This window comes from Neodiprion pinetum, chromosome 3 (genome assembly GCF_021155775.2).
Source record: "Neodiprion pinetum isolate iyNeoPine1 chromosome 3, iyNeoPine1.2, whole genome shotgun sequence".
Lineage (NCBI taxonomy): Eukaryota > Metazoa > Arthropoda > Insecta > Hymenoptera > Diprionidae > Neodiprion > Neodiprion pinetum.
The window spans coordinates 29,608,703-29,621,456 of record NC_060234.1 but is presented as its reverse complement, the minus strand read 5'-3'; the positions used below and the strand labels follow the sequence as shown (position 1 = coordinate 29,621,456).

Below are 12,754 nucleotides of genomic sequence, written 5' to 3'. Positions count from 1 at the left end.
AAATTTTACAAACTGATCTTCAGCCTCTGAGCCCTTCGTGCAGATAACTTCTATAGCTACTCGTAGATATCACGTGTTCGAGTATAGCTGATATACCTAGCAGCATTACGATCATACTCTTGCAAATCGACCGAGGCAACGTGTAGAAATGGGGTTTTAATTGCGAAACGGCTTGTATCGTAGGTAATAAACCGTAAGTGAAAACATTTTATTTCTTCGTTTCTTAACGCGCTGGGTACGTAGGTAAATACCTGTAATACTGAACGGCCATACCTGCCTGACGCGATAGCGCGTTACGCGTTGACGTTCATGTATTTGCACGTACGAACGAGGTGGAAGGTAATATCTCATATCGAAGCTGCTACAAAGGTCACACATACCGTAAATTGGAATCATTGAATCAATCTTCATACCAAGAGTCAATTTGCACACGCGTTACATACGTTTTTACTATCTATCCTGCCTGTATGGATTAGTCGCAAGTAATCATTAATACGAGAAAAAAAAACCTTCAATTGTCGCATCAATCGTTTCATCTTCTGTTCGCGGCAATTTTTCTTCGTTTAACCCTCAGGATCGAAGGAATTTGACTGTGATGTTACTTCTTTTTTCACCGCATTTTAAAGAAGCACGTATGGCAACTTTATGACGTGTCAGCAATTTTACCATCGCAGGACACGGGTATCACTTAAGCTTACACTCGTCCGAGAATTGCAAAAATGCGTGCCAAAGGCTTAATAAAATTCGGCGCGCGTAGGTGACATCGGGCCTATAAAGTCTCTCACGGTACCCCCGCCCGAAACTCGGGACCATGAGGCCCGAATGGGCATCCGAATGGATGAGAACTATGAGAGAACGTATCACGGTCACGTTTCGAATTCATATTATCTAACAACGAATTGATGGAAGGAAAATATACGCCGGGAGATTACTGAAAAGGATTACCTGTTTGTACAATATCCCAAAAGTACATGTTTTCGCACGTGTACGATATAAACGTATCGTGTAAAACGTAGAGATTTATACATTTGTGTATTCACGTACATACAGGCAGACGGAGCCGATGCCGTTGACTTTTAAATTGAAGGTAACAACGCCGAGAAGGAACGAACAGATTCCCCAGTGTGAATAGGTCTGGGAACCTCGTAGAAATTTACGTCACGTTCGGAACGCGCGAACTACGTGCCCAAGTGTCAATAATAAAGTATTTGAATCTATATACAATGAGTGCTGTTTTCTAATCGTCGTATTATAAGGTAATTTATTGTCGTTACTCATTGACACCGCACGAAGAACATTCGATCCTGCCGAGTTGCCGGTACGTTGCTCCTGTTGCAGTGTCTTTAGAAATGACGAGAAACCTGCCAACAAATCTGACCGCACGTTAGCTGCATGGCGAGAAGTAGGCATGTCCTTAAAATGCATAACGATACTTTAAACGACGCTTCTGTGCCCGGTTAAACGCGCTTGTGGGATAAAGACTACTGCGGCAGGAAAACGAATCCATTTAGATCCTCGTAAGTAATTAGAATTCACGACAGTCACCGCATGAAGGAGGGATGACGTGAAAGATTTGACGTACCCACCATTACTCCTAGACTCACTAAAAACATCTCAAGATATAAACAAGTTTTGATCACGCGGGGCCCTACGAAGAACGAAGAAATTCAAAAGATACTTTTCCCCGTCCTCTTTTTCTCTTTTCTTCACTCAATCGGATGCCTTAATCTCGCGCTTAAATGATCGTCCGTCAACAGGGTCGAACTCCTTTTTACGCACATGTATGTTTGTTTGTTTAATATAAATATTCCTCGTCTGCTCCCATGTCTTTTCAACTAGAGCCACCGTGGTCAGGTTACTCAAGAAGTAACGAGGGCCCGGGAGAAAAGGCAATGGAGAGAACGAGAAAGAGAGTACGACTGGGTAAGGCAGAAGAAGAGAAAGAGGGAGATAGGAAGGCCGGACTCCCTTCCGAGAAGAACTGTTGGTCCATCGAACAGAGAGCCAACTATTCTAGTATCAGAAGCCTTCGGGCTATGTATCGTTTTGTGTCCATCTCATTTTACACGGCGATGTAAGCAGGCTTTCCGAATATTCTCTTGGGCAACTTGCTTCACTCGGTTTATTGAGTCACCCAAATTATCCAAGTCACGGAGTCAGCGGGATTGGGGCCGCTGCTTTTCGCGTAACTAACACGTTATGGACAATAAGTACATAGTATAACCTGTAAGATGATACGCGATCCATTGCTGACTAGATTCCCACCGATCCTATGATAATAACTAATGACGTAAAGACGGTACAAATAAGGACTGGTCCCAGTGACGCCATTCAAGACCAGTTGTGCAGGCTTGACCAATATTCTCACCGTTGGCCAGTACAGTTAACTTTTCAACGTCTCAAGCGAATTTCTCTCTCCCTACGCTAGCCCTCACTCTGGATCCCAGACCCCCTGAGGTTCGATTGTAGCCATTCTTTCCATATAAATTGTACCATCGGCTCATATCAGTGTATCCGCAGCATACATTTACGGTGAAACTTTGCTTGGATACAAAGTTGTAGGATGGCTGCTGCGTATGCTTGAAGCGTCTAGCAGCGTCTAGTAAATAAGATTTGTGAAAATTTGACGAATATTCCGTCCCCACGTACCAAACAAGACGAAAGGACGAGATTCGAGAATTGGGAGTACGGATGTAACATGCAGTATATTGCCTCGAGAGCGCGTGCTAGTCCTTTAATCTCAACCGTCGAATATCCCATGGATGATCGTCAAAATCGATAATAGTTAAGTTCACTCTGCATTCGATGGCATGCCTGAGGGAATCATAGTTCTTGGTACTAATAAAACATGTACTATCTAACTGTCCATCTACATCTATGTATAGATCCATCTGTCTGTCCACCTGCCCACTTGTCCACCTTATATCTACACCCTAACCCTTGCTAATAAGCTCATGAATATAATCGCAAACGTGTCTATTTTTCGTGTCTCAGGTCAAAGTGACTGTCTTGGACAAAAACGACGTTGCCCCGACATGGAGATCTGGACCGTGGAAGTTCGAGGTATCCGAGGAAGCGCCACCTGGTACATTGATCACGGTCCTTCGAGCCAACGACCCCGACACCATCGGAACGTTGAAGTACACCCTGGTACCTCGTCCAGAAGTAAACGAGGTCGCGAATGAAAACGAGGGCGACACTCAGTTCAGTCTGGATCCATCGACGGGACAGTTGAGGCTTGCAGAAGCGCTGGACAGAGAGACCAAGGAGAAATATGCCCTGAGAGTTCGTGCCGACGACGGAGTGCAATACACCGACGTCACTCTTACCGTCCAGGTAAGACTTGGAGACCTTTAATCATCTTTAGAAACGCGGCACTATGCAGCTAGGTTATTATATTCAGAGCTGCACTCACAGTTCGTTATATTCGTCGGAATGGGCTGGCGGTAACGTCCACTTTGACTCGGCGTATGTGTCTTTCTTCTCCTCAACGCTAATAACACAATAGCTCCAGCTATTAGTATCTCCTTAAGCAAAACCAGAAACTTCTCATGCAGAACGACAACTCACGACAGGTGTGAAATGAATACGAATGCTGTAAACACAGTACACCACCAAACTGATGAACGAACTGAGAACAAAGCCCCTTAAGTATTCAGGGTTTTATTGATCTGGATTTAAGAGAGGCTCTTAAAACAAAGGTCAGCTACGAGAAAAGAATGCAACTAGCGTACCAACTGATAACGGCTTCAAGATAGGATCGTATTGAAGATCGTTGGAAGCGATTAGTTTCAATCAAAAAAACTAAACTATTCTTACAAAGAAGTCTTGTCAGGATTACTTGCTTTTGTAATGTTACAATAAAAATTAAAATAAAACCATAATTCTCAGATCAGACTTTTTCGCTAGCAGCGGTGATCCACCGTAGAATACCTTCTTTACTCGTAATTAACGTAGTATCCGACGAGACCAATAGCCAATAGCCGATAGCCAATTGGCATTGAACAGAGCAGGAAGCGAAGACTGACCTTTGTGCCCTAGAGGCGCGTGCGCGTGGGTTCAGCTTCCCATTGCATCCCGTTCCGACGCAAGCAGCCGCCGCGACGCCAAGCCAGGAAATACCGACCCGATCTAACCCACCTTCGGTTAGCTGTCTGATAAGATGTGCTGCTTTTATAACGGGCTTTACGTGGTTTATCATTGGAAATTCCCAGGGATGACGAGAGTCACGAATCCCGGTTTTGAATAGCGGCTTAATCACGTTCAGATTAAAAGTACGAGCGGGGCAAGAGAGAGAGAGAGATAAACGAAAATTACTAATACACGAAAGAAATATTATGGTATACTTTACCACCGAGGAGAGTATCATCTTTTTATTCGCGTTGTTTTTCGCGGCTGCAATTCGTCGAAGCAATTAAATGCACAGCAATCAATACTTACGGTCAACTAACACTCTTCGTTAGCTGGAAACGTCGTTCCGTCTTTCTCGTACACACACGTTCCCAAGGAGCATCTCTCTTCATCGCTCTGTCCCTTTTTCTTCCTCCTGTAACGCTCCCTTCATCTCTTACTCTTGTGCTCGTTCGGCCTCTTACTTCCCCCTCCGTTCTCTCTCTGAAAGGGATAAGGAACGACAATCCGATCATAGTTGACCGCACACATCCTTGGAAGAAGAGACGCGCCTTCTCGATGGACAGTTGCGGAATCTCTTCCGTCCCTCGGTCCCCCGGTATCCCTCACATCCAGCATCATCCCCCCCTTACCACCAATTCCAGTATCCACCAGGCAGCGCCCCTTCTCATCATCTTGAGGCTCGGTTAGTTTTTGCAAACCCCTCCACCGCCATTACGGTCTTTCATCCAAGAAGCCCCTAGACATCTTCAATCGCCCAATTCGGAATGCCGTTCGAATTTAAACCTGGCTCGCGTTCCTTTCTCCTGTGAAGATTAATTTTTTTTATGGTATAGATATCACGTACTTGGAACGGAACGGCGGCATTCAGTCGACTTGAAACCTCTATCCATCCAAGTCGTAATATCAGTTACAATTAAGTTTTGTGGGTAAAGTGGTGTTTCAAAGGATGTTTGGGAGAGTGTAAATCCATCAGCTGTTTCTGAGTCGGTTCTCACTCGCTGCTACGGAATCCTCTCCAAACCATTTGCGCTTGTATAATTCTTACAAGACCCTAAACAGTATTTACTCGATGTATCAAACGTAACACGATTATAATATTACCCTTTCATCTAGAGATAAAGAAAACTCTTCCTGCTGCGCTGTTCCAGATAACGGACACGAACGACAATGCCCCCACATTCCAGGCCATGGCTTACTCTTTCGACGTTCCTGAGAACGCCCTCAGAGGAAGTCGCGTTGGCCAGGTGGTTGCCACTGACATCGATGGCGAAGGGCCCAACAGCCAATTGAGCTACGCCTTGATTTCCGACTGGGCTAACGATGTGTTCTCACTGAACCCAAACACCGGGGTTTTCACGCTGTCTGCCAGTCTCGACTACGAACAGGTACCTATAAAATAATGATAATTTAGAAACGTTGTAAAAATTGCAAAATAATTATTGATTCGACGACATGATCGATTGAAAGTCGGTATGGTGCGCCTACAAAATAATTTTTCGCATAAGTCTCATATAAATTATTGACAACCCCGTTGAAACCGAACCCTGGGAATAGGCACGTGTAATCGTTACCGTCGACCGACTCAATTAAGGATTTATGTATGCCGTCGTTAGTGTAGTGTCCTCGCTTGATCTCGTTCGTTTAAAAATATGTCGCACGGTAGCTAACCACCGAATACGAACAGTTTATGAAACAGGACATGCTACGTGCGTAAACATGACTTTCATCACGGTATAAATGGGGGGGAAAAATATCCTGTTTCGCTACACTAGTTACTACGGTCGACGCTATAACCTGCACCGAGTCCCGAGATAAAAATCAAACTGGTTCATAAGGTGTCGCACTAGGTAAAAATACGTCGTAAATACCCATGTAGGTTACAAGCAGTTTGCTGGATATTATTCAACATCTCTATTCAGGACATAAATTAAAAAAGAAAAGGGCAGTAATGTAGCCTACTTTTTTTCTCCTACAAGCTTCAGCATATTTTCAACTTAATTGCATATTTCGAAAATCGCGTTAGACTATATTAATTGTTAGCAAATCTAGTTCAATTAGAGGTATCAAATTTCAGTCGCTTGAACTAACTTAACGACATTCAAAACGAATACGTACTGTTCACTGGAGAAAAAAAAATGGTCTCCAACGCTTCGGAGACAGGACTGCATGCTTGGGTCTAAAAGAAAACGAAATCTATATCGATCTCGGCGTATCCACATAGAAATATTATGTATATGGTGAAGGGACTACGATCAAAATCCAGGATCAAAACGAGGACCCCTATCACGAAGGACTGACTATTGCCTCAGGCCACGATAACGGACGGTTGGTAGAGATGCCTTCAGCGCTATTCCTACACAAGGCTTAGCATTGGGCTAAGATTAAAAAATTTAAGCCTGACAGACGTGCACGGGTCGCGTCTAATGCTAGGTCCGAAGTCCTGGTGGTTCAGCACTCGAAGGAACCTGTGGCGGCCGAAGATCTGGACGGAGCGGAAAGAAAAGCGAGGGGGGGTTAAAAGAGAACGGCGTGGCGAAGAGGGGGCGGGGGGGGGGGGGGAGACGGGGGAAAGGCCGCTTATAGAACCCTTCATCAACCTAAACGCCCTAACAGATACACGCCAAGATTAACAGCCGAGTGAGCTGCGCGCAGACGATGTTCAAACACATTGAAGAGAGCATTCGAAACACAGAAACACAGTGAATTTAACGCAACGCACGATTATATCGGTCGGGTTCGTCGATTTCTTTTAAAAAGCATTAAATGTAGGCTTGTTTTCACCGAAAAGCCGTGGAGGCGAGACAGACCGTACCAATTTTGTTCGCCAGTCGCAAATCAATGAACGAGTGTAAACTTACTGTTACATTAATACAGTTCACGTACGTGTAACAGTTCCGTAGATAAAGTTTAAGCATTGGGTACGGGCGTGTTGAAACAATTCGACCATCTATACATGTACGTATACATATCAATACGTACAAATAAAAACGAAAAAAATCATACTTCGTTGATCCAGGGAAAACGGGTTCGCAAGAGATGAATGATCATGGAACAGAGATCGATGCGGGATATTCAATGAATTTTACAGCAATAAATGAGAAATGACCTCTTTAAAATCTATCATGTACCATATTCAATCCATAATCCGGAGCAACTTTAGTTTTTTACTTTCATAACACAGACTTCAATCAATTCTGCTTAACAAATCGAAAAAAGAAGTCACGAAACTCAAGTAAGATATGTGCAAGGATAGGTTGCGTCGTGGATAAAAAAAAAAAGACGTTAAACTTCTTTTTTTTTCAATTAAAAAACCTACCAACCTACAGCGTGAAACTATAATTATCTCTTACGTCCAGGTTCAACACTATATCCTCGTCGTTCAAGCGACTGACGGAGGACTTCCGGCTCTATCATCGACCGTGACAGTTTACTGCAACGTTATCGATCTCAATGACAATGCCCCGGTTTTTGAGCCTGGCCCACACGCCACGGAAGTACTGGAGAATGCGACGATCGGTACACCGGTGTTATCAGTGGGTGCTCAAGACTTGGATTCCGGTGACAATGGAAACATCATTTACGCGATTGCCGGCGGCGACGAGAACGGTGATTTCGGAGTCGCCCTGAACGGGACGGTCTTTACCAGGAAATTGTTAGACCGTGAAACACGACCGCTGTATAATTTGGTCCTGAGCGCCACCGACTGCCCGAAGCCACCTTATCGACCTCTGTCATCTACGGTTCAGGTGAGCAAATGTGAAAGAACAAGTGATAAAATGGTAAAACCAGATCTTTTACTATTTTGCGATATTTCATCAAGGATTTAGACGAGTCGTCGGCCAGTCATCCAATTAGCGAAGAGTCAGAGAGCGGTGCGTCGAATCTAATTAAACAGCTCGTCTCCGCCCCTGATTCGCATTGAGTCGAAGAATTCCATTTCCGAGTCACTCCTCCACGACTGTCTTAATTGATTTAGCCTTCACCCAGCAGATAAGACTCGTATAGTTAAACCACACACTGGCGACAAGTATAATATTGCAGTAGTTTCATAACCCCGCGAGTACATGAGAATTACTAGTGTATTTTGACAGGATATTGCTGAAAAACATAAGAGTTGTACGGAGGTACATTGCTCTGGGAAGACTATTTTTTTCTCTACCTAATCACGCAACTCCGTAAACTCCTCCCCAATTGACGAACCGCGTACCGTGACACAAGTATGAACGCTCTATGAAAGTGACCATCGGCTAGAAAATAAGAATGATAAAAAATACAATCCTTGTTGCCAGGTCACCGTGGTACTACTGGACGTGAATGATGTTGCCCCAGAATTTATTTCACCGAATCAAACTACCATAATGGAGAACACGCTGGCAAATACCGTGGTGATGGCTATAAAGGCCGTCGACCGTGACGAAGGTCGGAACGGATACGTCGAGTACAGCCTCGAGGAGCACAACAAGCTTCCCTTCAGTCTCGGTGCGGTTGATGGTCTCCTCCGGGTCTCCGGCGCTCTCGATCGCGAGCATAAGCCAAACTACACACTGGAGGTGACGGCAAGAGACAGAGGAGAACCCTCTAAATCATCTTCTACTACTATCGTCGTTACCGTACTCGACGAAAACGATAACTCCCCGATATTTGATCCGAGGCAATACTCAGCGACAGTTGCAGAGAACGCCAGCATAGGCGCCAGTGTTCTTCAGGTACGCCTCGACGCCATTTCAGAAGAGAATAAAAACGTTCCATCTTTCGGTCCTCTCTTGCTGATCGTGCAAGCTAACCTGGACGTAACAAGCGTATCCCAGTCTCAATCGATTTCACGTGAAATGTGGTACCCTTTACAGGTTTCAGCTACGGATCTGGACGAAGGTGCAAACGGTAGAGTTCGTTACAGTATTGCGGCTGGTGACGATAACCGGGATTTCACCGTATCCGAGGACGGTGGTGTAATCAGGGTTGCGAAAAATCTAAACTTCGAACGCAAGGCAAGGTACCTGCTGACGATCCGTGGAGAAGATTGCGCTACCGAACTTGGCGAAGCCTCGCTGGACGACACGGCTGAAGTGACGATTTCGGTTCTGGACATAAACGACAACGCGCCGGTCTTCCTCGATACTCCTTACCTAGCGCACGTTATGGAAAACATGGTACCGCCTGGAGGCGGTTTCGTGATGCAGGTGAGTTTTTCGAAGATCAAGGCGGACGATTTTTTTGGTTAAGAAGTTGCCACCCACTTCCTGGTATCACGAGAACAGCTGTGCTTAGAGCGACGTGGCAGATGAATACTCGCCCCTGAATTAGTCCTTTTGGTATAACTGGTTCCCTCGTCCGTTCCAGGTGAAGGCATACGATGCCGATACTCCGCCATACAACGATCAAGTTCGTTACTTCCTAAAGGAGGGGGACACGGATTTGTTTCGTATAAACGCGAGCACCGGAGACATCTTCCTGCTGCGGGCACTGGACAGAGAAATGGTCCCGGAATACACGCTGACGCTGGTCGCTATGGACACGGGTAAGTCGGCATAGAGCCACAAAAGATTTCTAAGTCCTTTCCCAACGGTTATTGACGATCTTGTCATCATCTGGACGCGCGTTGCCCGCCATTATCGCGATCAAGATCACCGGTCTGCGACCACTTGCCACCCGAGATACGTCGCGGATCATTGTTAGCCGGATTGTCCGACTGTCTTAGATAAAAGAAACAGCCGAAGGTTGGTTATATGGGTGCGAGTTGCGAGTGGCTTGATGTCGTACACGTAAGAATTAGCATACTGCTCCCGCGCTGGTTCAGTGTGTAGTGTCATTGGATACGTCGCGTCGCGTCGTACAGTTTCGAGGTAGCAAAGAAGGAGGAGGAGGAGGATGAGGAGAAGAAGAAGAAGAAGAAGAAGAAGAAGAAGAAGAAGAAGAAGAAGAAGAAGAAGAAGAAGAAAAGGCGACTCTTTAACGAGGGTTATCGATTGCCCTCACCGCGGCCTCCGACCTCGACTCGATATGCGGAAACTTTACTCTCAAGGGTTGAATTTTTCCCTTTCCCCACATCCGCCAGTAGTTCGATTCGATACTATGAAGGTCATTACCGCAACCTGTCTTCTCGGTTGAAGTACGCTGCAGTTGCACGATGCGCGCGAAGTGTAATGCTTGGTCAAGCATCAGAGGTATATGGGGAGGGACTCCTGGAAGGGAATCCCTCTCGCCCTTCTCACCAACACCTCACCTCTCACCGCCAAGTTACGCTCCGTGTCCACCGTCCGGCGTGTGATGCACGCATGCGCGATACAGTCGCGGCCAGAGTGGGCTCTCGTAGATATAGATGGGAGATAGAGACACGCGGAGGTCGAAACAAAATAAACCAATAGAGGAAACAGGAATGCGGGACTGCGAAGGCTCGAGCCTAAGGCTGTCCTCACACCGACGACAACCTCGCCCGACGCCTACCGCGTCCGTTCTTTAACCAAGCTAGAATATACTTGTATATACATATACATAGGTATATGTATAGGCAGAGGTAGGAGTATATGTACCTCGTTTGGCCCCCGGACCACCCTTTGATTTTAAGTTGGGTCGCTCCGTTCCTCCGCGATTAGAATCTCCAGAGAGCTGCGATTGACCTTACGAATGACCGATACGAGATCGATTGGTCCGAGCACACGCGTCTAAAAGGAGCTCCACCGTAATTTTTTCGATGACGAGAAAGACGATCGTAAACAACGCTAAATCCACTAGCGAATAATCGCGTATACAACAAGATAAGAAGTAAGTATTCTCAGGACGTGAAATTTTTAAAAAGATTTACGCAAATTTTAATTCCATTCTAATCCTGTGCGTAATGAATACTGTAAAATGCGACAATTTAAAGAAAAGATCCGCATAATGCGTGATTGCGGCATCAGCGCTTGAATTGGGTAAATTGTTTTGAAGATCTTCGATACGAAGGGCTAGAGCTGCATGCCGTTAGCGGCGTGAACATAGCCTTAACGAAGCGGTGGAAAAGAGAATCGGGTCCAAGTTGGACCGCGAGTGGATACAGAATAAGGTGTAAGGCGTAAGGTATAAGGTATAAGGTGGGTACCTACTCACTCGGCCCCGACTCACGGATTATCTGTGCATCAAACCTCGCGGCGACCGATACGAGTTCTCATATTATTCTTAGCTGCGTGCAGCGATAGGTACGAACGACACGCGAGACTAATCAAACGCCTCGATAAAGAGAGTTTTTAAAAAAACGGTGAGTATTTAACGCGCCGCTAAAGAACAAATCATTACCCAAATTCGTACACTCGTTTTATTTCGCGACAGAGAACGTGGACAAATTGATATTTAAATGCTCGGTATTTGCTCCAACTGTTTTTCTTTTATTATCACCAGTCCTTTTTTATTGTACCGTTCCTCCTTAACATTGGCTATAGTATTTGAACAGCCTGTTATTACGCATGATTGAAACGTCTGGCAAAAGAAAGAAATATATACAAAATAAATTAATAAAACAAACCCTAATCACAATCCTACAGTGGTGGTCTGCAATTATATAAACGATGCCAATTGATCGATTCCCTGCCATTTATTAGTATGTATGTATAATATAGTGGATCATGTTGAATACATGATAAGGAAGAGCAGCGTTGACGTTCAACCGCTGTATTTCCAGCAATTCTGAAATTGCCGAATTCCATTATTCGTCGGAGGTTGAAGAATTTTAATATTGACAATATGTAATTATTCTCAAATGTTAATTTGGGCTCTGATTCGTTGAAATGAACGATTGAATTCCGAAAACGTGGTACTTGAGCTGCATACATACACATGTGTCAGGAACGTTTACGGATAACACGTGCAACTATAGCCATTACTTCCACAGCATTTCATATTATAAGAGTAACAGTTTGCCACAGCTATATAATATTGAACATCCGAACGTTAAACATAAAGCTGAAACCCACTGCACACCTCGCATTATGCATCCGAAGCTTTAACCACCGTTTAGGCGGACATAAATGTATATAATTGGCACTCTTTCGAATGTTAGAACAGACTTGAAAAGTTGAATTTCAGAAACGTCGTTAAATGAAAAGATTATACCCGTGCATAGCTGTCGCTCGGGTTAAGGAACCAGTTATACGCGTCTTATTGTTGCAATGCATCGATTGAAAACGTTGCGATCGTCTTTAACGCTCCCGTTGACTTGTATTCTTTGACGTGCTTAACAATAATCACGAAGTGATGAAGTCGTGTTAAAAATAATATTAAAAAATCTAAAAGACAAAAAGAAAATACTGAAATAGGCATTACTCGCCACGCTTATACCCGCGCGTTATCAGAGAGATGGCAAGGGTAAATAAATAAAATAAAATAAAAAGTAACCCAACTTCTCAAGTACATAGCGTATTATATGCGATATAAAATTAACCAGCGCATACAAAAGTCGCCACTTTGTACGTGTATTCCATGGAATAATCCCATACGCAACGAAAATACGTATAACAGCTGGAAAATTAAACCGTGAGATTTTCATTCCGATTGCGATTGATGTGCAAAGTTTAAGAATAAAAGTAAAAGGATAAACTTAACAATGTAAATCGCAAATCAGTTCGGAACCTTCGCTACTTCGAAGTTA

The 12,754-nt window shown here is 44.5% G+C and overlaps 1 protein-coding gene and 1 long non-coding RNA gene across 2 annotated transcripts in view; one reads left to right on the top strand and one right to left on the bottom strand.

Moving 5' to 3' along the window:
• Nucleotides 1-12,754, top strand: part of ft (cadherin-related tumor suppressor fat) — an 88,683-nt gene that overhangs the window by 54,887 nt on the left and 21,042 nt on the right. The window contains exons 2-7 of the mRNA XM_046618700.2: nucleotides 2,995-3,336; nucleotides 5,283-5,519; nucleotides 7,491-7,880; nucleotides 8,424-8,840; nucleotides 8,982-9,314; nucleotides 9,475-9,652. Coding sequence (XP_046474656.1) covers nucleotides 2,995-3,336; nucleotides 5,283-5,519; nucleotides 7,491-7,880; nucleotides 8,424-8,840; nucleotides 8,982-9,314; nucleotides 9,475-9,652 — 1,897 coding nt within the window. The remainder of the gene's footprint in view (nucleotides 1-2,994; nucleotides 3,337-5,282; nucleotides 5,520-7,490; nucleotides 7,881-8,423; nucleotides 8,841-8,981; nucleotides 9,315-9,474; nucleotides 9,653-12,754) is intronic.
• LOC124215428 (uncharacterized) overlaps nucleotides 4,401-12,754 on the bottom strand; it is a 35,345-nt gene continuing 26,991 nt past the window's right edge. Inside the window, exons 2-4 of the long non-coding RNA XR_006882355.2 lie at nucleotides 5,236-5,523; nucleotides 4,764-4,937; nucleotides 4,401-4,614 (exon numbers count right to left, since the gene is read on the bottom strand). This is a non-coding gene — a long non-coding RNA (uncharacterized lncRNA). The remainder of the gene's footprint in view (nucleotides 4,615-4,763; nucleotides 4,938-5,235; nucleotides 5,524-12,754) is intronic.